Source organism: Kryptolebias marmoratus, linkage group LG18 (assembly GCF_001649575.2).
Source record: "Kryptolebias marmoratus isolate JLee-2015 linkage group LG18, ASM164957v2, whole genome shotgun sequence".
Classification (NCBI taxonomy): domain Eukaryota; kingdom Metazoa; phylum Chordata; class Actinopteri; order Cyprinodontiformes; family Rivulidae; genus Kryptolebias; species Kryptolebias marmoratus.
The window spans coordinates 4,686,034-4,710,211 of NC_051447.1; the positions used below are offsets into that span (position 1 = coordinate 4,686,034).

Below are 24,178 nucleotides of genomic sequence, written 5' to 3' on the forward strand. Positions count from 1 at the left end.
AAGTTGCTCCACCGTTCAGTATAATCGTGACAGCCTTCCATTAAAGCATTTAAATTCTCAGAGGCTAGCTCATTCTTGTTGCTAACTGAGCTAGCAGCATGAGCTCCCTTTCGTTTAGTCTTATTAGATATGTTACTGGTTATCACTCACACATCCAGTGAAATACTGAAATAGGATTTTCCAGCAGGCAAAACGATGACAAAAAAAAACAGTCCACAGTAGTGTTTTTAGTAGAAAAAAGTAGTTTGGCACGTGAAGCTGATTACAGGAGGTGCACGCACTGCGCCATCTTGTCAGCCTCCCTCCATAAATGTTGTTAGGAACATCTCCAGTGCTTCCTGTTTCTGAAGCAGCTTTAAGTTTTCAGCTGGAAACTGTTGAACTAATATGACTGTAGTCTGAGAATCGGAGCAGACATTATGCTCTGTGTTTTACAGCAGAAAGTGACATAATCTTTGCATTAACATCAACTACTCTGAGGTTTTGATTTGATCTACATATTCAGTAGGATGTTTTTTCCAAACCAAATTTGTGATTCAACAATAATGTTTTAATTAATCGTAGCGGTTGTAATTTAAAATGCACCTTTTATTTTGTTCTGATTAACAAATGAAATAGGAAATTCTCAACTTTAGACCAATAATAGTATTGTATGTTTAATATTCATATTTTGATAAGATCCTATAATTTGTCTTTTTTTAAATTAATTTTAATTGTTGTCGTTTAATTTCAATGTAGGGGTTTTTGGTATTTATTAGACCGTATTTTACCTTTTAATAAGTGTTTTTTAATTGGGAAAAATATGCAGTTTCTGTCGGAGCATCACAGTGTGACACCACCGGCAGTAAACAATGTGCTAGCAGCGCTAGCATGGTTAGCTTATCTTGCGTTTGTGGTGATTGAGGTAAATTTTGAAGTTGTGTTAGAGGTAAACTGATGTCGATTATATGATTTATCGGTTATATTTATTGTATTTGTTAAACAGAGTGAATATCCGGGATAAATAAGTTAACATAAAGTCGGAGCTTCGGAGTGTGACACCACCGGAAGTTCCCCTGGTGCCAGCAGCGTTAAGTCATTGGTTAATACAAGTCATTGGTTAACATAGTTAGCTGTGTGTGTGTTAGTGGTGGTTTCTGTGTCGGTTTGGGTGTGTGAGGTGAATATTTGAGTCTCTGCAGTAACAATGTCTTCAGTTCAGTCTCTGAGAGAGTTTATCAGCGAGCGACTGACTGCTGCTGCTGGAGAAATATTCACAGAGTTTGAAAAAACCATCGTCCAGTACGAGGAAGAGATCGACCGTCAGCGCAGACTGCTGGATATCAGCTGGAAACCACAGATAAACCTCGACAGGATAGGTAAGGCGCAGCAGAGGGGAAAATGGCGGTTTAACCAAGAAACTATTTTAGGAAACTGTTGTTGGATGCAGTTTGCTGCTAAAAATGTTGATTTCCGAGGATTTTTGACACATCTGAGGTGAAATCAGTCAAAAAGACATTCCCACTTTGTTAATGTTTTCGCTATAAAGAAATAAAAAGATAGTTTCCAGGATGTAAAATATAACTAATTTTCATGAACTCCAGTGAATCTGATTAAAGGAGACAAATTCAGTTTGTGTAAAACTTAAAATACTTTGTGAACTTTTTACTTTTCTTTCCTGCAATCAGAAACTTATTTAAACCAATTCCTGTTAGTCTGATCCTGGTTTGGACATTACAGATTAAAGCTGTCAGATTGTTTGTGGCCTTAATGATCCTAATGTTGTGACTGAATGGTGACTAAAAGTTAGGTTGACATTTGGTATTGAAACAGCTGCTGTGGCGTTCTTCTGCTCCTGTCGGTGCCTCGGCTGTCTCTGGCACTTCTTGGCTGCCACCAGAAGTTCTGCCACTGCTTTGTGCTCACTCCTGCTGCAGTTACATTCAATAATTTCCAAATCTTTAGATGCATCAAAGGATTAAAGTGTGTTTTTATAGTAATGCCAATCTGCATGTTCTTGTTTCTGTTTGTCCAGAACTCCCACAGCATTGTATCTGGAAAGAGAAGGAGGTTCTCACTGACCAGCAAGTTTATAATCAGGAAAAACACTCCAGTTTGGACCAGGAGGAACCAGAACCTTCCGAAGTTAAAGAGGAACAGGAGGAAAGATGTACCGATCAGGCTGAAGAGCAACTTTTACTGAAGCAGGAGGCCGATCTGTTTATGGTGACTCCTGGTTTTAAAGAAATTAACCACAAGGAACCAGAGCTTCTCCAGGAAGTACCACAGCCTCCCCAGGAGGAACCAGAGTCTCCACAAATTAAAGAGGAACAGGAGGAACCAGAGTCTCCACAGATAAAAGAGGAACAGGAGAAACTCTGCATTGGTCAAGATGAAGAACAGATTTTACTGATGCACGATGCTGAGGAAAGGAGCCACCGGGAAAAAAACATCGTCCAGTACGAGGAAGAGATCGACCGTCAGCACAGACTGCTGGATATCAGCTGGAAACCACAGATAAACCTCTACAGGATAGGTATGGAGCAGCAGAGACACGTTCAGGAAAGTCTTGTTGGATGCAGTTTGCAGCTGAAAGTGTTGATTTGTGACACAGCTGAGGTGAAATCAGTCAGGAAACATTCCCACTTGTCAATGTTTCTGCTATAAAGAAATTAAAAAGATCACTTACAGGATTTTAGGACTTTAGTTTCTAAAATCATTGGAGATGTTTTCAGGGACTCCAGTAAATCAGTTTGCTGTGTCCAGAATGTGAGGCCTAATCAACAAGTTCCTCAAAACTAAACCAAATCAACACAGTCTGAGCTGCTGCACCATCTGACATTATAATATTAAGATCATATCTGTTTAAATCATGATTCAGACATGACAACTACAGGGGTTAGACAATGAAACTGAAACACCTTGAACATCCCTTTCAGACAGCTTCCTCTTGCATCCACAGTTAATCCTGTTGGATGTGGTTTGTCTTTCTTGGTGGTATGCTGACATTACCCTGGATACTGTTGCTCTTGATACATCACAAAGACTTGCTGTCTTGGTCACAGATGCGCCAGCAAGACGTGCACTCACAATTTGTCCTCTTTTGAACTCTGGTATGTCACCCATAATGTTGTGTGCATTACAATATTTTGAGCAAAACTGTGCTCTTACCCTGCTAATTGAACCTCCACACTCTGCTCTTACTGGTGCAATGTCCAATTAATGAAGATTGGCCACCAGGCTGCTCCAATTTAGCCATGAAACCTCCCACACTAAAATAAGAGGTGTTTCAGTTTTATTGTCTAGACTGTTAACCAGGAGCTGAAGTGAGACTGTTACGTTGAGGGATTTAGAGATTTTATAAGAGCTGGGTTTGTATTGTGAAGCGAGATTTCCAGTTAGTCAGCTGTGTTGAGCTGAAAGAGAGTTGGTGGAATAGTGAAGTACAGGAAGTTATCCAGAGAAAGAGGTTAGGCAGGAAGAAATGGGACAGAGAGAGGACTGAAGAGAGGAGACAGGAATATAAGGAGGTGCATGGTAGGACAAAGAGGGAGGGAGCAACGGTTAAACAGGAGGCGAATGATGAGTTGCACAAGAGGCTGGACACTAAGGAGGGAGAGAAGGACTTGTATCGGCTGGCAGGACAGAGGGACCAGGCTGGAAAGGATGTGCAGCAGGTTAGGCTTGTTAAAGATAGAAACAGTAATGTTCTAACAAGAGAGGAGTGTGATGGGAAGATGGAAGGAGTACTTTGAGGAGCTGATGAATGAAGAGAATAAAAGAGAAAGAAGAGTAGAGGTCAAAGAAACTGTGGACTAGGAAGTGGAAAAGGTTAGTGAGGATGAAGTTCAGAAAGCTTTGAGGAGGATGAAAAAGAGGAAGGCAGTTGGACCTGATGACATACCAGTGGAGGCATGGAAATGTCTAGGAGAGATGGCAGTGAGGTTTCTGACTCCATTATTCAATGGCATTTCTGAGAGTGAGAAAATACCTGAGGAATGGAGGAGAAGTGTGTTGGTGCCAATCTTTAAGAACAAGCCCTCTGTTCTTTTCCATAACGGATCAGAACGCTCCGCTGGGGGTGGGTGCGCTAGCCCACCCATGGCCCGATGTACTTCTGTATGCAAATCCCCCAGTGGAAATAATACTTCCTGTACTAGAGAGGGTGCACAGACAAGGTTTGTCTCTGATTTTGGTGGCACCCCGGTGGCCAGCAAAGTCATGGTATGCCGAGATAATCAGCCTGCTAGCAGCAGAGCCCTGGCAACTCCCTGTCTGTCTCCTCACTCAGGCAGGAGGGGAGATTCTTCATCCACATCCAGAGCTGTGGAACCTGCATGCCTACCTGCTGAGAGGTCCAGCTTGTTAGCTAAAGGCCTTCCCCCCGCCGTAGTGGCGACAATCCAGAGCGCAAGGGCATCCTCTACTAGAGGCTTATATGCCTACAAGTAGCGAGCCTTTGAGCAGTGGTGTGAAGCCAAGCACATTGTCCCATTTCAGTGCTCAATGGTGGATGTTTTAACATTTCTGCAGAAGTTGTTGGAAAAGGGGCTCTCTTTTTCCACAATAAAAGTTTACCTGGCAACTGTTTCTGCCTGCCATGTTGGTTTCAATGGGGTCACGCCGGGAGCTCATCCCCTGGCTGTGCGTTTTTTTAAAAGGGGTCCGTAGACTGAGACCTGTGATTAAACCCAGTGTCCCTCCCTGGGACCTTAGTGTGGTTCTTGAGACTCTCTCTGATCCTCCATTTGAACCTTTGGAGTTAGTGGATATGAAGTTTCTTTTATATAAGGTTGCTCTCCATACTTCTCTGACCTCCATACTTTGTCAGTGAACCCCTCCTGCATTCAGTTTCCACCTGATGGCTCCAAGGTCATTCTGCGACCAAACACAGCGTATCTCTCTAAGGTTATACTTTCAGACTACAGCTCCATGAATATTGAACTCTCAAGCTTTTGCCCACCTCCTTTTGCATCTGAGGAGCAGAGGAGGTTGCATTCCTTGTCCTTTACGTGCACTGCACATCAGTGACGTGCGGTGAGGTTCATGGTTGGTGAGGCACTGACTCCTTTAGAGTCAGATTTACAAATATATAAACCCAAAAGGGTAGCTTATTCAGTTGACTACTGGTTATTTCGTGCCAGTCTGTGATGGCCTCCAGCTGCAGCTTCCAAACCATCTTAAGATGCATCAAATGATTAAAGTAAGAGGTGCTTTCTAACAGTCACATTACCTGTCTGTGTGTCCAGAACTCCCACAGCAGAACGTCTGGAAGGAGAAGAGGATTCTCACTGACCAGCAGCTCTGTAACCAGGAGAGGAGCTCAAGTTTGGACCACGAAGAACCAGAGCCTCCACAGATGATGGATGACCATGGGAAACAAGAACCTCCACATGTTACTAAAGAACAGGGGGAACCAGAATTTCCACAGATGAAAGGGGACCACGAGAATCCAGTTCCAGACAAAAAAGAAGGACAGGTAAAACCAAAACCTCCTACTTATAAGGAACTATACTTGGAACTAAAACCAAGCATGGTCCCACTCCTGGATCAGAACTCTCCCGAAGCTGAGAAACAAGATCAGGAACCAAACAGGAATGTAGACCCAGGATCCAGCAGAGATGAAGAGCTGAAACAACACAAGAGACATCCACAAACCAGAGGTCATCGAGACGATGTAGACAGTCCAAAACTAAAGAGAGACCAAAAAAAGTGTTTTTTGTGTGTGACTTGTGGAAAACAATTCAGTGTGAAAAATACTTTAACTGATCACATGAGAAGTCACACAGGTGAGAAGCCTTTCAAGTGCCAGACCTGTGGAAAAAGTTTTTGTGATCACAACGGTTTTAAATACCACATGAGAAGTCACACAGGTGAGAAGCCTTTCAAGTGCCAGACCTGTGGAAAAAGTTTTTGTGATCACAACGGTTTTAAATACCACAGGAGAACTCACACAGGTGAGAAGCCTTTCAAGTGTCAGACCTGTGGACAAAGTTTTAGTCAAAGATCTAATTTAAGCAGACACATGAGAACTCACACATGTGAGAAGCCTTTCAAGTGTCAGACCTGTGGACAAAGTTTTAGTCAAAGAGCTTATTTAATCAGACACATGATAACTCACACAGGTGAGAAGCCTTTCAAGTGTCAGACCTGTGGAAAAGGTTTTATTCAAAGACCTAGTTTAGTCGTCCACATGAGAACTCACACAGGTGAGAAGCCTTTTTCATGTCAGCTCTGTGGAAAAAGTTATGGTGATCACAGCGGTTTTAGATACCACGTGAGAACTCACACAGGTGAGAAGCCTTTCAAGTGTCAGACCTGTGGAAAAGGTTTTATTCAAAGAATTAGTTTAGTCGTCCACATGAGAACTCACACAGGTGAGAAGCCTTTCAAGTGTCAGACCTGTGGAAAAGGTTTTATTCAAAGAACTAGTTTAGTCGTCCACATGAGAACTCACACAGGTGAGAAGCCTTTCAAGTGTCAGACCTGTGGAAAAAGATTTAATCAAAGACCTAATTTAATCAGCCACATGAGAACTCACAGAGGTTAGGAGGTATGATCTTGTAACTCCAGTACTTTTCTCAACTCTCAGGTACGCTAAACCTCTGAGTTTAGAAGTTGGAGTTGTTCCTCATCGTTATACTGTAGTCCTAAAACACCAGAGGTAAAGTTTTGTCTGGAAAGTAAAACAAGATTAAAACCGTTGCTTTCTGTTTGAGCTGTTTCTCAGTTTACTCAGACTTGTATAAAATGTTGTTATCCTTTTAAGAGTGTGGCATTGTGGGTAATGTAGTTGTGAGTTTAGTAAAGTAGGATTCACCAATAGTGCAGCAGATAGCTGTAACAATCTTTCAAATCCGGAAAGAAGCACCGAAATGTGCATGTTTATCCTACATGGACCATTAATTAAGAAAATCCATTAGCCACCTAAAATTTCAGAATGGCCACCATTTCTTGCATAAGAAACATAATTTTCCACAGAATTGGACTCTCTGGACTGATTTGGATGATTTTGGTATCGAATCCTTTGTTTCTGACCATGGGGGAATCCAATTTATAGCTTTGAATTCTTTTTAGGGCTTCTTTGTACTCTTTCTAACTAAAAAGGTAAAAAAAATTCCCCTAATAATAATTACAGCAAAAAATCTATTATGCATAGTGTACCAGTACAGAAATAATGTTCATCTTAAATTGGCCAATCTAATTCAGCAACATAACATGAAATTGCAAAAGGTTAATGTCAGCAGCACAGATGTCACCAGTCCAAAATTACAAGATATTCAATCTACTTTAAGACATTCAGTCCTTTTGTCTTTGCATTTGCCCCCATGGTAAGTTGGACTCCTACACATTACATCTACAGCTGCACAGTCCAGTACAGATCAGACCAAAGCGGTAGCATTTGCATCGTCCACGGCATTCTGACTTGCATCCACACTTGGTCAATTGCTGACAGCTCTCTGCAATAGGTTGAAGCTCAGTCCAGAAAATCTGCCACAGATCACCTTCCTTGGTCCAGCCCCATTCGGCATGACTCTGTGTTTCTGGCTGGCATACCATTGACTGACTCCATATGCAGCCTGCCTGGTAGGCAGCATGCTTCACATGCTGCAGTAGAGCTGCTCGAGTAGAAGGAATGCCCTTGTATGGTCTCTGCTTTCGAGCAAGGTTTCGACCAGGTTTGCCATGCTGACTTCTTCCCTTTCCACGGAATGCTGAGACAATATCGCAGCCAGTGAAGGCATGGAAGAAGCAAATTCCTCTGGCAAGAGACACACACAGGTCATGTACTGGTATCCACCTTGTGTTCTGTCCTTGGCCATAGGCGATCCACACCTGCTGTTGACCAATCTCCTGGAGGGTTGGCAGAACACTGACCGCAATGACCAGAACATCTGTGTTGCTGGCTTTGACCATGAGGACTTTGCTACCTTCTTCTGCTGCATGCTTGCCATGCACAAAGATTCGGGCATCGGCTTCTTCATGGCTACAAGGAGCCATCTCAGCCAGGTTGATGGCTGGTAGACATCAAACACAAAGTCTGTCCTGCTGTACTTGGTCAAGTAGCCTTGTATGGTTGGAAGAACATCAAGTACTGCATACTCCTCAAAAGTCTTCGAAGTCCTTGGTGGCAGACTATTCACTAGTGCTGAACCATCAATGATGATTGTGTCAGCCTGTGGTTCTATGTCAGGGATGTGTTCTATGTCAGGGATGGTAACATGGTTCTCAAGAATGGTAGTAAGCTGGGATGGAGCTTCCCACCATCACTCAGAGCAGCAGGGAATGCCTGGTTCTCATGCTGAAAGAAGGCAGTAAGTTCACATTCTCTGCTCTGGCAGGAGACAAAGAGCTTTGAAAAGAGCTGGCAGTCCTCCTTCAGCACCTTTTCCTTTGATGCATCAACTGAGGACGGTTCCTGTCGGAAAAAGTCTATCTGGTTCTTTTTGATTGGGTCATAGAAGGTGGATTCTCCCCCCTCTAGTTAGTTCATGAACTGCTGGAAATGCACCATGCCCTTCTCGTGGTGTGTGCCAACTAGTTCAGCTGCAGTGTAGTGGGCAATGTCCTTTGTGTCCAGTGAAAGCAGGTCCCGGCTCACCTCTTGAAATGGATTTCCCATATCTGTCATGGCTTGGGAGACCTTTTCAACCTTCTCAAGGAACACCCGTTGAGCTTGTTCTGTCTGCTCATAATGGCTGGTATGTTCAGTAACCTCTTTGGTTCCAGATGCTGCCTCATACTGCTCAACGAAATGGCTGACTTCAGGACCAGCTACCATCCATCTTCTCAGTGCTGATGGATCTTCAGTCACGCCAATTGCTTCCCCATCAACCTTGATGACAGCATTGGCTTGCTCATGAGCTTTGTCGATAACCATTGCTGAGAAGTCTTGACCTGATTTGTGTACAACAAATTTCCCTCTCTGGAACTCCTGAGCCAGCTGGGGATGCTTCTGTTCCAGGGTCTCCATGTCTTTGAGGTGGATGGGGAGCTACTGTGTATAGTTCACATTGTTGTTGGCAAAGAAGTATGGTATCAGCTCAGCCAGTGACTGACAGTACAGGTTGAAGTTGGCTTCCCTGAATGACCGGATTAACAGGAGGATCGTCAGTTCCATCGACAGCACCAGATGCCAAAACTGAAACTGTGGACTTTCCAGTTTGCGACTCTCACACCAAGCTTCAAAGTTGAGCACTGCCTCTGTGCTTTCAGCCGTTTCATTGGAATAGTCTGTGTAGGCTGCCTTCAGAAGCTTGTATGGACTGCATGCTGTTATCTGGTGCATCTGCCGTGTCCTAGTGATGCTTGAAGCTGTCAGTAATGATTCTGCTGTGCTGTAGGATGCTACCCCTGCCTCTATGAGCGCCCCTTTCCACCCACTATTCTGGAGTAGAGTCCCAATGGACTTCAGTGCAGCCATCTCAATATGCAGGCCTCCAAACATGATGATGAACTTGTCTTCACCGAAGTTCTCAGGTCAGTGCCTCTGGACCTGCTTGGCCACTGCATATAATGGCTGGTCAGCAGCAATGACAGGCACCTGACCTGGGTTCAGGAATGCCATCAGGTCCTTTATCTTGTTCATCACATGTTTGACTGTAGCAAGTGAGTGGGCCTGATCTCATAGCAGAGGTAGCAGTGATGTAATGCTGACCTCAAATGCTGGGCCTCTCTTCTGGGAAGCATGATGAGCTGACCATGTCACATTCAGTGGTTTCTCTGCCACAGTGACCTTCTGTAGCCACTCATACTCCAGTTCTAATTGTGGCCTTAGCAGACTGGTCTTGGATAGATCTGTCACTCTCACTCCAGAGTGGAGAAGATGGTTTCTTCTTGGTGAAGAAGGCAGGGGGGATATTGGTGAAGCAGTCGTGAAGCTCTGGAACTGTCTTCACTTTCTCCTCTCCAAATTTCATCTGTCCACGCTCTTCACCTTTGTCATATTTGGTTGGGTGCTAGAAAACAGAGATGCTAGTTCCATGGAAAGAGGTAGTTGTTGTTGCAGTGGGGTTGTGATCTATGTTGTCCGTGGCTGCTGTGGTGAACAGCCGTCTGCACAGAACTGGTGGACAGACCCCTCCATCCTCCACATACTTGGTGACTGTCGCCTCTCCTAACTGTGCGGATATTTCCAGCACTCTATCATATGAAATGCTGATGCCATGCTCATGAAGCATTTCTACCAATGTTCTCTTTCTGGTCTTTGCATAGACAGACACACCCATGTAAAACGGAAATGGAGTCTCTCTGTCTTTTGAGTGCCTGTGAGTTGCTGCTCCTTCTTTGTACCTTGCATAGCAGTTGTACTGCAGCAGCTGGGCAATGGCCATATCTGTCTTGGATGCACCAAATCTCAGTCTCAGTTGAGATTTGATGTCAGCTCCATGTTCAACTATGCCCACAAACTAAAGAAGACTGGGTGGAATGGCCTGTTCAATACAGCTCTCCTGGAAGGTCACAGTTTTTCCTTCAGTCTGGTGGAGTTGACATCAGGTGCAGTGACACCCAGCTGTTTCAGCCTCTGGCTGTTTAGCTGAACCATGTCTGCAAGTCGGAAGACAACAGGACCATCACAACTAGACTTGTTCTCTACTATATAGATAACAAGCTCTGAAAATGCTAGTGGGTGGGCATCCTCTTCAAGAGTTTGGTCCTGTTCCTGCCTCTTAGTGGTTCTAATGTAGGCCCTCTCTCTGTTGTACAGGTCTCTCAAACAATGCATGTGGTACTTCAGCTCCTGTGCAATGGCATCTCCACCATTGCCAGGAGTCTGCCATCATTCAGCTTTTTGGCACATTCATTCAGCCTCTTGTTGAGATGCATTGTCATCACTTGTCTCAGTTCAGATGCTGGATGTTCTCCTTCACACAAGAAGCACGCAGACTCCCGGCCTCCATACCATTATTGTGGCCTTTTTCTGCCTGAGTACTTTGACCACCAGCTCTGCTCTTTCTTGCTCGGTCCATTTTGGTGTTGTTGAACAGAAGACGACAGCTCTACTGTGCCTTGTTCCTTCTCAATGTTTCTTCTACACCACCACCCTCATCAAGTCTTGCTGGATCCAGAACAATCGGCAGCTTGTTGATGGCATGAAAGAGAGGAACATTGGTTGCAATCGTAGCATAGCCATCATGTTCCTGTGTACATGGATAATGTGTAGGAGGTGATTTGAGGTCTTCGTTCTTCTCCTTCTGGCACAGGCAACATTTGCTCCAGTCCGTTTATCATTTAGATGGTGCTTGATCTGAGTTTGCCATTTTGTTGCTAAGTCTATTATATATCAAGGTCGAGGGATTATCCTTTTACCACCTTGATCACAGTATTGTGAGGCACAAAGGTACTACCCCTACCACTACACCCCTACTAGTGCTACCACTTACATGGATTTTCGCTGGCCTAAACCTCTATTTTGCAGAGTATTTTTAAAACATTGCTGGTATATGGTAAAAGGAAACCTCTGAGTAATTCCAGAGTTCAAAATTCAGCTTCTACATGGTCAAAAATGTATGATTCGACACCAAGATCAATAATGTGGGACAAATATCTACAATTTTATTGCAAAAAAGGATTTTATAGCAGAAATGGTGGCCATATTGAAAAAAGGCCGCCATCTTGAATTTTTAAGTGGTTAATATTTTTTTTTTGTTTTTTTCAAAAGATTATTCCCCAAGGAGTATTTGTGACAATTTTAGTGCTTGTTTCCAGATTTAAAAGATTTCTGTGAAACATTCAGTTATCTGCTGCACTACAAAGGAATGTGTGCAAACAGGCATTAGGTATTTAGAGAAAATCAGGTTTGAAAATATAATTATTTAAATGTTTTTTAATGGTCATTGTTTTTCAAAATATTCTAGCAAATGCTTATATATATATATATATATAAGCTATTTCTTTTGCACCAGTTGGATTGTGTTCTTGTTTATCAATCTTTGTTTTTTCTTTCTTTCTGGATTTTAGAAAATAAATGACCAGTGTTAAAGTGATGAGGTATAAAACTGCAGATTATGCAGTTTGCCTGAATCAGTTTTGTTTTGCTTTAGTTTGTTTGAACTGTTTTACACTGTAAAATCTTTTAACTTCTGGTAAGTTTCTCATGCTTTTTCTAAAATAAAAAATTAAAAGACAAAAGTGTAATGATCTAAAAAGTTTATAATCCACAGTTTAGGGTCCGCCTGAACTGCCAACCACCCCTTCTGTGAGAGTTTTTCTTGACTTCTTCTTCTCTTGAGTCGGGCCAGATGTTTTAAATGTATAGCATGTTTAGATAACCACTAAACACCAATGAACACCAATTAATCTCACTCAGGAATATTCGGTTATTGTTATTAACAACATAAATATTGAACTTATACTTTTTCCATTTTGGATCAAAATGTTCATATTTTGGACCGAGAAGACAGATGGTTTGAGGGGGGGTGAAGGAAGCCAGTAATGTTAACCGAGAGAAACCAACTTTAAACAGAGGAGAAGATCTCAGATTTCATTGAGACCTTTCAATTGAAATGTCTTCAACTACAGAACAGAAGTCCAGTTGTTTAGTTCTTCAACTTTTCTTTGGATTTATCATGTCCTGGATGACTGAGAATCTCCACCAGTGTAAAGTACGTACGGATCCATGGTTTTTGATTATTGCTTTCAACAGTTTTTTTTTAATTTGTCTATATTGTTGGACCTAATAAAACACACGAACAACAGAAAAACGTGCAAAAATCCAAACTTTAAATTACAATGAATAAAGAGGGTGCAATGGATCTGTAGCTCTTCATGGTGATGGGGTGTTGGCTCCACTACTTTAGAGCTCAAGGTAAATCAGTGGTATTATGAGGGAACGTAATAATATTTTTTGACATATGGAAAACGGGGCTCCGTAAAACATAAATTATTAAACTATGTTTATTTTTTAACACGTGTTTCTCATTGAAAGCGGAAGAAAAGATGCAGTTTCTGCCGGAGCGTCACAGTGTGACACCATCAGAAGTAAACAAAGCGCTAGCATGGTTTGCTGTTTTCTTTGCTTTTTTGGTGGTTGAGGTAAATATTTGAAGTTGTGTTGGAGGTAAACTGATATCGATTTATTGATTTATCGATTATATTCATTGAATTTGGTAAATAGAGTGAATATTCGGAATAAATATAAGTTAACATAAAGTCGGAGTTTCACAGTGTGACACCACCGGAAGTAAACAAAGCGCTAGCAGCGATAGCAGCGTTAGCTGTGTGTTTTTGTGGTGGTTTATGTGTCGGTTTGGGTGTGTGAGGTGAATGTTTGAGTCTCTGCAGTAACAATGTCTTCAGTTCAGTCTCTTAGACAGTTTATCAGCGAGCGACTAACTGCTGCTGCTGGAGAAATATTCACAGAGTTTGAAAAAACCATCGTCCAGTACGAGGAAGAGATCGACCGTCAGCGCAGACTGCTGGATATCAGCTGGAAACCTCACCGGAGCTCCGACACAGCAGGTGGAGAAAAAAACCTCTAAAATCTGCACAAATCCACAGGTTTAAACTGATTACATTTGTTGGGACTTTAGGAACTCCAGGAGGAAAATATCAAGAAGAATTTTAGTTTATTTGAAAAGTATTTTCAGGTAAATCTAAAACTGAGGATCCAAACTTTTCTTCCTGTTTTATTAGAAAGTATTAATATATTTTAATTGTCTCCCACTGCAGCCAATAATGTACCTGCTGTTAGCAAAATATCTCATGAACCTGTGGATGAAATCATTGGATGAACGTCTACAACTGATTAACTTTTGGAGTCTGTCTAATTAAGATGGCCGCCAAAGCTAAGTGACATTAGCAAACACAAAATTGGCTTCAGCTGATTAGTTTTACCAGGTTTTTTTATAAAGTGTTTTAAACAACCAAAGTTCCAAGAAATAAAACACAGCAGACAAATAAAAACAGATAAACTAAGAAGAACGTCTCAGACGGGTTTTAAGAAGTGATTTAAACGCAGACAGGAAGAGGCCTGCCTGATGTCCAAAGGCAGCTCAGCTGTCTTCAGTGGCCCGGTCCCAATACTCGCACTTGCACCCTCGTTCCACCCTCATGTCCTTCAAAATGCGAGTTCCATACTTGCCAACTGTCCCGCCTAATGCGGGACAGTCCCGCATTTAGGCCCCCCTGTCCCTTGTCCCGCATCACCCTGTGCGGGACAGCCAAAAGTCCCGCATTTGGCCCTCATACGCCACACTTAGTAATTCTCACGCAAAAAAAAAAACACACGCACATGGCCTTTTTGTCACTTTAATGCTATATTTAGGAAGAGGGCGAGTATTGGGACCGGGCCAGTGTCTCCTCCTGTGAATAATTTTTCTCTCTGTGGAAAGATGGACTCCAGATGACCTTTGACCCTTCTCAGATTGATTATCTGAGGTCATTGCTGATATCTTTCCACCTTGGCGTTGTGTTAACACACACCTGTAGCTCTGAAGCAGCAGAGCCTCCTGCTGATCCTGAGGAAGCAGCAAAGCTGGAACCTGTTCTTGTTTTTGTTATATGAATACTGACTCGGTGGAACCTGTTGTTTTTGTTCACTTGAAGTTTTGATTGGAGTCATTTTAGAGTCTGATAAAAACTGGATCAGATTGTTCTTCTGTTCTGATGCAGAAACTGAAGGAGGGTCGACTTTCTTGTCTCCCAAACTTTAAGTTTTAACTTCCACATCAGTCTAAAAATTAGAAGCCAAACAGTTTAATTAAGTGATAAAAAACAACCCATTTGTGACTGACAGGAAGGTGATGAGATTAAAAGTAATAGCAGGACCTGCTGGCTCAGCAGATCATAGATATTTGAGGGACCTGAGCTGCTCTGAACAGGATAAACTAGTTTTAACAGTTTCAGTCAATTCACAGCAAAACAAAACAGACACGCTTTTACTGAGCTGCCCCGGAAAACTAATAAAATTAAAGTGTGTGGAACTGTTCTTGCGTGCTTCAGAAGGCTAATCCTAAGAGTTTAAAGACGTTTTGTTCTTCCATAAAGATCATCTTAAGATGCAGCCAGTGATTAAAGTGAAGTCACAATAATTAACATTTTCTTTTGTCTGTTTTCAACTCCAGAGATTAAAAAAGAACAGCAGAAACCAGAACTTCCACAGATCAAAGAGGAAGAGGAGGAACTCTGTTTTGGTAAAGATAAAGAGCAGCTGGTTCTGAAGCAGGAGGCTGAGACCTTCATGGTGACAGAGCAAAGAGACCACAGGGAACCAGAACCAAACAGGGACCAGCTCTTCTCTCAGAACTCTCCTGAGGCTGAGAATCAGGACCAGGAAGGAACCAGGACTGGAGACTCAGGATCCAGCAGAGAAGAAGAGCTGAAAGGCAACAGGAAAAGTCCAGAAAGCAGAGATCTCAGAGATGACGTGATCCGTCTAAAACTAAAGAGACAGAAGAAAACTACCACAGGTGGGAAGGTGTATTCATGTGGTTCTTGTGGTAAAAGTTTCTTTGACAGCAGTTTCTTGGCTCAACATGTAAGAACTCACACAGGTGAGACACCTTTCTCATGTCTGACCTGTGGAAAAAGTTTTAGACAAAGACGTAATTTAAACGATCACGTGAGAACTCACACAGGTGAGAAGCCTTTCACGTGTCAGACTTGTGGAACCAGCTTCACGCAGAGAAGTCATTTAAGACGTCACATGATCATTCACTCAGGTGAGAAGTCGTTCTCGTGTCAGACGTGTGGAAAAGAATTCAGTAGAAAACAAAGTTTGACCGACCACATGATTTGTCACACAGGCGAGAGGCCGTTCTCGTGTCTCACCTGTGGGAAGAGTTTCAGTCACAGAAGCACTTTATCTTATCACTTGAAAACCCACACAGGTGAGAAGTCTTTCTTGTGTCAGACCTGTGGGAAAGGTTTTAATAAAAAGGTTGTTTGGATGAAACACACAAGGACTCACAGGTGAGAAGTCTGGACTTCCTGATGGTTCAATTGAAAGAAAAACAAACTTCAAACTGTTTAAAAGTCAAAGTTACTCATAAAATCCTTAAAATTAAAATACAACTCTGCTACCGATGGGTGAGTTACCACATCAGGTGTTTGTATAAATTCATGAATGATTGCAGATAATCTGTATTTTCTCATTATTGTTTGAAAAGGTTGTTTTTTTTTCTGAGCTCATCAGTTTTCTGTTTGTAGTTTAGGGCTCCTCCTTCTGAAACTTGAATTTGTGGAGTCAGAAGGTAAAAAAAAGTTTCTTTATATAGAAACACAGCATTTTTAAGTTTAAAAATCGTCAGGACAACTTAAATCACAGAGTAAATTTTTTTACCTCTTTTGTCTAATGATTGTAGGAAAACATCCTGACTAGTTTTTCTCACAGCTAAAAATAGTCTGTTTGTCCCTTTAAGACTGTGGAATTGTGGGTAATGAAAGAAAGTTTGTAAAGTTGGTTATTTTTCACCTGAGCAGTCAGTAGGTGCTCAGAGAAATCTGAACTAAAAGGTTTTTTGTTGAGCACTTTTCTAATTTTATGAAAATATTTTTTCTTATTTTTTATGAAAAGTTTTGGTTTGGGTCAATGTGCAGAAATGTTAAAAATAAAAATGTGACAATGTGTAAATAAATCTTGCAGACGATCTGGTCCTCTTGTCTCCCTACAGTGCTGGCTTGCAGCACTTACTCAGGGTCTGTGCTCGATATGGGCTCCAGTTTGACATTATGTTTAATGTCAAAAAGAGTGTTATTATGATTGCTACAACTAAGGAGGATTAAAAGATGACTTTTCCTTCATTTTATTTACCAAATCAAGCCCTGAGTGTTGTTAATGTAAAATATCTTGGTCATATTCTAAGGAATGATCTTTATGATGAAGATGATGTGAAGCGTAAACTGTTCATGCAAGCTAACATGGTGGCACGGAAATTTAGCATGTGCACAGATGAGGTGAAATTGTCCCTTTTTCAAACTTATTGCACTTTTTATACAGCCCACTACAGTAAGATCATAATGAAGAAACTGCAAGTAACCTATCAGGATGCTTTTAGAATCCTGCTTAGACTTCCACGTTGAATATCTGCTAGCCAGATGTTTGTCATGACTAACGTTCAAACTTTTCAACCTTTGCAGAGAAATTTTAAATATAAATTTATGTGCCATTTGGATAGTTCAAGCAGCTTTATAATAGGAGCTCTGACATCTGTAATACATTGTGATTTTAGACACACTTCTAGCTTTTTTAAATATTGGAATTCTTGCTTGTTTGTTTGGTAATTGATGTGTCCTTTCTTACTTGCTGATTTGTTTTTATTTCATTTCATTTCCTTACTTTTTTATTTTTAAATATGGTATGGACTATTTGTCTTGGAATAAAGTTTATTATTCTTAAATCACATTGTGACAACCAGTTATGATTGTGTGTGTTTGACATTAATGCAGAAATTAAAGCAGCAACATATTACTAAAATACAGAAACACATTTTCTCTTCAATCGGGAGATTCAGGTTATGCTGATTAAAAACACAAGATAATATTCAATAAAAGGTCCTGATTTTATCTGTTTTGGGGTTGATTTAAAATGAAAAATACTCACAAAATATAAGAAATATTTTAGCACTTTTTGGTTTTCATAATTCAATAAAATGCTAGTGGTTCCAGGCCCACGGACCATCAGTTGATGAATAATCTTCTATCTTTTGAATCTTATTTGTCGTCATTTTGTTTCAGTATCAGTTCATTTCATAAATTAAACGCAGGTTTTATTTCTACGTGTAGTTTTTACTGAAAGCGGACATAAATTAGTCCGTTTCTTCCAGACCTTCACAGTGTGACACCAGCGGAAGTAAACAAAGCGCTAGCATAGTTAGCTTTCATCGTTTTTGTGGTAATTTAGGTGAATTTTGAAGTTGTTTTAGAGGTGAACTGACTTCGATTATATGATTTATCGATAATATTCATTGTATTTGGTAAATAGAGTGAATATCTGGGATAAAAAAGTTAACAAAGTCGGAGCTTCACAGTGTGACATCACCGGAAGTAAACAAAGCGCTAGCAGCGTTAGCTGTGTGTGTTTTTGTGGTGGTTTCTGTGTCGGTTTGGGTGTGTTAGGTAAATATTTGAGTCTCCCCAGTAACAATGTCTTCAGTTCAGTCTCTTAGACAGTTTATCAGCGAGCGACTAACTGCTGCTGCTGGAGAAATATTCACAGAGTTTGAAAAAACCATCGTCCAGTACGAGGAAGAGATCGACCGTCAGCGCAGACTGCTGGATATCAGCTCGAAGCCACAGATAAATCTGTACAACATAGGTAAGGAGCAGCAGAGGGGAAAATGGCGGTTTAAGCAAGACAGTATTTTAGGAAAATGTTGTTGGATGCAGTTTGCTGCTAAAAATGTTGATTTCTGAGGATTTATGACACAGCTGAGGTGAAATGAATCAGGAAACATTCCCACTTTGTTAATGTTTTCGCTATAAAGAAATAAAAAGATAGTTTCCATGATGTAAAATATGACTAATTTTTATGAACTCCAGTGAATCTGATTAGAACAGACAAAATCAGTTTGTTTAAAACTTCAAATTCTTTGTGAACTTTTTACTTTTCTTTCCTGCAATCAGAAACTTATATAAAATAATTCCTGTTAGTCTGATCCTGGTTTGGACATTACAGATTAAAGCTGTCAGCATACAATGTGAAATCATTATGAAGCACACGGTATTNGTGTCGGTTTGGGTGTGTGAGGTGAATGTTTGAGTCTCTGCAGTAACAATGTCTTCAGTTCAGTCTCTTAGACAGTTTATCAGCGAGCGACTAACAGCTGCTGCTGGAGAAATATTCACAGAGTTTGAAAAAACCATCGTCCAGTACGAGGAAGAGATCGACCGTCAGCGCAGACTGCTGGATGTCAGCTCGAAACCACACCGGAGCTCCGACACAGCAGGTGGAGAGAAAACCTCTAAAACCTGCACTGATCCACAGGCTTAACTCCTGACCGTCAGGGCCCGAGTTAGGAAGTGTCTTCACATCATGCTATATATCGTATTTATTATTGTACAAAAAACATGCATAAATACCAAAGAAAAGAACAATTTACATACTTTAAGTCACAATTCAAAAAGAGCATTGCAGAAAAAATATATAGATGAATACAACTAAATAAAATACTAAGAAGAAACAAAACTAAGCTGAGGTTTAGATTCTAAATCCTTTCCTTTAATTGAAGAATGTATTTGGAAAGCGTATTTATTCTGCATCATTTTTAGAGCTTTACAAGACTAAAGATAGTCAGTTTTTGGTTTTGTGGTTGAAAAGTTTCCTCGGGATGATTATAGTGTTTATGAAATGTTTATGTTTCTTAATAAGATCCTAAATTATGTTTTTGATAGAGAACATTTTAAGAGAGGGAACTTTGGGAATTGACCAAAGATCTAAGAGCTCAACATCCATGTTTTAACAGCATCACAGAAGACACGCAGTCCTTATTAAACAACACTTTGTTTTTTACTTTGATCAAACGATTATTGCAGATTGTTGAGGGCTGTGGAGTGAAACTATGACTGTCCAGAACTTTCATGCTGGTGAAAATGAAAGTTTGAGTCATACAGTCAGATTAAAAGTGTCATAAATCCAAGAAAGTCTGTCAGTTCTTGAAAACATTTTTATCTGTAAAAACAAAGATTATTCTTCTGTTTGGAGATTAATTCCTAAAACTGTTTCAGTCATTTGTTCAGATGTGTAATAAATCTCCCAGCTGTCCATCTTTGAGTCCTTTGTGAAGGAAAAATATGTCCTCTGCTCAGCTCTGACATTCTGTCAGCCAGACAACATGTCTGCCTGTTTTTATTTCTGTGATGGAACCGTGTTTAGTTCCTGGGTCCTTTGAAGGTTCAGAACTTTCCAGATCAGCAGATGATTAAAGTGAAGTTTGTTTTCTTCCATCTGTCTCTCCAGAACTCCCACAACAAAGTGTCTGCAAAGAGGAGCTCTGGAACCAGGAAGGAACCAGGAGGAACTCCAGCGTGGACCAGGAGGACCCACACCCTCCAGAGGAGGAACCAGAATCTCCAGAGGAGGAACCAGGACCTCTGCAGGTCAAAGTGGAACAGGAGGAACTCCGTGTCAGTCAGGATGAAGAGCAGCAGGTTCTGAAACAGGAATCTGGTACCTTCATGATGACTCCTGCTTATCAGCAAAGAAACCACTGGGAACCAGAACCAAACTGGGACCAGCTCTTCTCTCAGAACTCTCCTGAAGCTGAGAACCAGGACCAGGAAGGAACCAGGACTGGAGGCCCAGGATCCAGCAGAGAAGAAGAGCTGAAAGGAAACGGGACAAGTCCAGAAAGCAGGGATCTCAGAGACGACGTGGACCGTCCAGAACTAAAACTGTCCAGAAACTCTCAGACAGCCGAGAAGCCATTTCAGTGTCAGTTCTGTGGTAAATGTTTCTTTCAGAGTTCTCACCTGAACGTTCATGTTAGAACTCACACAGGTGAGAGGCCTTTCTCCTGTCAGGTCTGTGGAAAGAGTTTCAGTCACAGGAAAAGTTTAACGTTTCACATGAGAGGTCACACAGGCGAGAGACCCTATCTCTGTGTGTTTTGTGGTCGAGGTTTCTCTCAGAGTTCCCACCTGACGACTCACCTGAGAACTCATACAGGTGAGAGGCCCTTCTCATGTCACACCTGCGGGAAAAGCTTCGGTCAGAAAGGGAATCTAATCAAACACATGAGAACTCACACAGGTGTGGTTTGTTAAAACTCACCTGCAGGTCTTTGTTGTTAAACACCAGCAGGAAAGAAAAACAAACAAGTTCTGTCATTTACAAAATGTAATAAACGTTTTAAAGGAAGAAGACAAATGCATCTTTATATTATTTACTGTTAAAACTTATCTTCATAATTTATTTCACAAAATGTTTTCTTGACTTTAATATCTGTTAATTTTGCACTTTTATTTCCACTATGTTGTTCAGTTCTGCACTTTGGATCGTTTTATGTTCTGTTTCATTTAACAGTTTGTTTCTGTCAACATTAACCTGAAAAGCAACAAAAACACAGACAGTGAAGTTGTTTCATTTTGACTTCTGAGGTAATTTCTTTTCTTTCTTTCTTTCTTTTTTTAAAACTTTATACAAATAAGAAATGTACAAAAAACATAAAGCAACCTAAACATTTATTATTACATATTTGTTTTTGGACAAACAGAGTACAGATAAAGGGTCAAATCAAATAAATTACAGGTCAGTAATGTTCAAGTTTTATGTTTTAATAGTTTATAACACAAAACCATTTGCTTATTAAAGTGAGCCTTGTGTTTTGATACATTTGCATTTGTGGACAAATAACTTAATTAAAATAATCACTACATTTAATGTTTGAATGTTTGAGTTTTTAGGACAGAGCCCGTCCTCGGTGCATACAGCAGGAGAACCATATTTAAAGAGAAATAAAACCAGGAAAGAGCTGAAACTGAGTCATTAAAGCTAAAAGAAGCAGAAAACTGGCTAAATAAAAGGTTTGCTTTGATTTGGAACATATGCCACTTAACTTGATTTGACATGAAACATTAAAAAAAATAATTTCCTAAATAAGAACCTAAAACATTTCATATTCTGATTTACAATAATCCTAAGTAACATTTTACAGTTAAATACACCCGTTTGTTTGTATTTCTACGTGTAGTTTTTATTAAAAGCGGAGATAAATTAGTTCGTTTAAACAAAACGCTAGCATGGTTAGCTTTCTTTGCTTTTGTGGTGGTTGAGGTAAATATTTGAAGTTGTGTTGTAGGTAAACTGCTCAGCGAGCGACTAACTCCTGCTGCTGGAGAAATATTCACAGAGTTTGAAAAAACCATCATCCAGTACGAGGAAGAGATCGACCGTCAGCGCAGACTGCTGGATATCAGCTCGAAACCTCTGCAGCACTCCGACACAGCAGGTGGGAACTGAAGGGTTTAATCCAGACTTTATTTTTGATTCCAGGTCAACGTTTGACACCATTATCCCATCTGTCTGGCCCATTATCTCAGGTTTTACATCTTTTTGGTGTTTCTGAATTAAAGTTTAAATGTTGCTGCAGCCTGTTATTTTTCTAATTTAATCCTTCTTTAGTGATTCATTGATAAATATGTAGAGTTTTAGTAAATCTCAGTAAATCTCATTTTTAGGTTTCTGTCTTTTAAAAGCCACACAAAACAAACGTAACATAATTTAACTTTTTGAATTAAAAATTAATTCTACTGAAATGTTTTGTGAAGTATAGAGTCTGACTTCATTTAAAGCTCAATAAACACATAACTGTTGAATAATCTGCGGCTGTTTAAGTAGATTTCATCTTTAATTTTCCTTGAAAGGGTTCAGTGAAATGATGGACTCGTACATCATCTTTTAAGAGTAATAAAAAAGTCTAAAAGTGAGAATTTTCTGTGTTACAGCAGAAAACTAGAAGTAGTGAACACAGTAACTGTCTCAGTAAACCTAAATCCTGACAAAGGTTCCCACCCCTCAGACAGTAAAATCTCTTTCCTGGAGATGGAACGACTTTAATCCGACCTCCGGATTAAAGTCCAGAGGTCTGCTGAGCTCAAACCTGGGGTGGTCGTAGCTGAGAGTCCTCCCAAACACAGACTCCGAGGGCTCCAGAGACATGACAATATCACGAGATCGTGCAAAACTGTCATTTACAAGGTTTGACCAAAACGTCTATAACTGCATCCCTTCTCATCATTAGTTTAAAACTCTGCCATAAAAGAGTGGCTGGCAATATGCATTCCTTCAAGGAATAGTAGTTTTATTCTGGGTTTATTCTGAAAAACAGCTGGAATAAAGTTGAAATATTTCTAGAATTAACCATATTTTTACTTATTTACACAAAGATTCTTTTTCTTCTGTTTCTTTTCCTCCAGATGCCCCTCAGATCTGCAGCTGTAAAAAGGAGCTCTGTGAGCAGAACTCCAGTCAGAACCAGGAGGAACCAGAACCTCGGCAGGTGAAAGAGGAAGAGGAGGAGCTCCTCATCCGTCAGGATGAAGAACAGCTCCTTCTGATGGTGGCTGTTGACTTCGATGGAAGGGTCCAAAGTGACCCGAACCTTCCTGAAGCCCAGAGTCCGGTTCAGGACAGAACCAGACCCGAAGAGCCAGGATGGAGTAAGAAGGCCGAACTGTTCCACAGCTACTGTGTGAACAGCCCTCCGGTGTCAGAGGCTCCCAGTGATCCAGACTCAGATCACCGGGAGCTTTCAAGTGTGACGTTTGTGGACAAGTCTTTAAACACCAACACCAGATCCGATCTCATCACAGAATCCACACAGACGAGAAACCCTACACCTGTAAAGTCTGTGGGGCGGATTACACTCAGAGGGAGAGTCTGGATGTGCACGTGAGGACTCACACAGGTGAGTATTTCCTCTGCAACACCTGCGAGAAACAGTTCAAAGAGTTCTCTCACCTGAAAACCCACAGGAGGACTCACACAGGACTAACCCTAAGCCCTTTGCCTGTCAGATCTGAGGGGAAAAGTTTCAAGCACAGCGGGACTCTGACCGTGCACACAAGAACGCACGCGCTCGAGAAACCGTACACGTGCGAAACGTGCAGTAAAGGTTTCATCCAGAGCACCAACCTGTTCACCCACATGAGCACTCACATGGGGAGAAACCGTACTCATGCAGTACTCCCCTCTGTCTCCGGGGAGACAGAGGTCACAGGTCAAAAAGCTCCTGGTGGGAGGGCTCCAGGGATGGACGAGATTCACCCTGAGGTGCTAAATGTTCTGGACTTTGTGGGGTTTTCTTGGTTGACACGTCTCTTCAGTGTCTCATGAAGTCAGAGAAAACAAAAGAATGGTTTTAAAATTGAAAATTGAATTTCCTTTAATAAACGTGTCTATACTTGAATATTTGAGGCATTGATATCATTTTTTTTCGGGGGGGGGTGTTTGAGAACCACAGGTCTGTTGAATTCATCTTTCTGGCTGTGATCTGAGTGTTTCTCACAGACGACTCGTCAGCCTGATCCAGGACCAGCGGATGTGCACGGCGAAGGCTACACAGCTGAAATTTAACACCAGGAAGACTGAGGACATACAGGTGCTGGTAATAAAATTAGAATATCATGAAAAAGTAGATTGATTTCAGTAATTCCATTTAAAAAGTGAAACTTGTATATTATATTCATACATTACATACAAACTCATATATTTCAAATGTTTATTTCGTTTAATTTTGATGATTACAAATGACAACAAATG

The 24,178-nt window shown here is 41.0% G+C and overlaps 2 protein-coding genes across 2 annotated transcripts; both read left to right on the forward strand.

The window, feature by feature from the left end:
- The first annotated feature begins 1,074 nt into the window (after positions 1 to 1,074).
- Positions 1,075 to 21,298, forward strand: LOC108247558 (zinc finger protein 316-like). Its single transcript, XM_037981265.1, has 3 exons — positions 1,075 to 1,358; positions 2,015 to 2,515; positions 19,877 to 21,298. Exons 1-3 carry the CDS (start codon positions 1,187 to 1,189, stop codon positions 20,680 to 20,682), a joined length of 1,479 nt encoding a protein of 492 aa, XP_037837193.1. The 5' UTR covers positions 1,075 to 1,186; the 3' UTR covers positions 20,683 to 21,298.
- On the forward strand, positions 12,972 to 17,321 carry LOC119616588 (oocyte zinc finger protein XlCOF6-like). Its single transcript, XM_037981269.1, has 2 exons — positions 12,972 to 13,440; positions 15,045 to 17,321. The coding sequence occupies exons 1-2, from the start codon at positions 13,269 to 13,271 to the stop codon at positions 15,893 to 15,895; spliced, it is 1,023 nt and encodes a 340-aa protein (XP_037837197.1). The 5' UTR covers positions 12,972 to 13,268; the 3' UTR covers positions 15,896 to 17,321.
- Positions 21,299 to 24,178: the final 2,880 nt, after the last annotated feature.

Coding starts and splice junctions, on each gene's coding strand:
- LOC119616588 (XM_037981269.1), top strand. CDS start 13,269: ATGTCTTCAGTTCAGTCTCTTAGACAGTTTATCAGCGAGCGACTAACT. Junction 13,441..15,044: donor CCGGAGCTCCGACACAGCAG/GTGGAGAAAAAA, acceptor TTTCAACTCCAG/AGATTAAAAAAGAACAGCAG.
- LOC108247558 (XM_037981265.1), top strand. CDS start 1,187: ATGTCTTCAGTTCAGTCTCTGAGAGAGTTTATCAGCGAGCGACTGACT. Junction 1,359..2,014: donor GATAAACCTCGACAGGATAG/GTAAGGCGCAGC, acceptor CTGTTTGTCCAG/AACTCCCACAGCATTGTATC. Junction 2,516..19,876: donor GATAAACCTCTACAGGATAG/GTATGGAGCAGC, acceptor CTGTCTCTCCAG/AACTCCCACAACAAAGTGTC.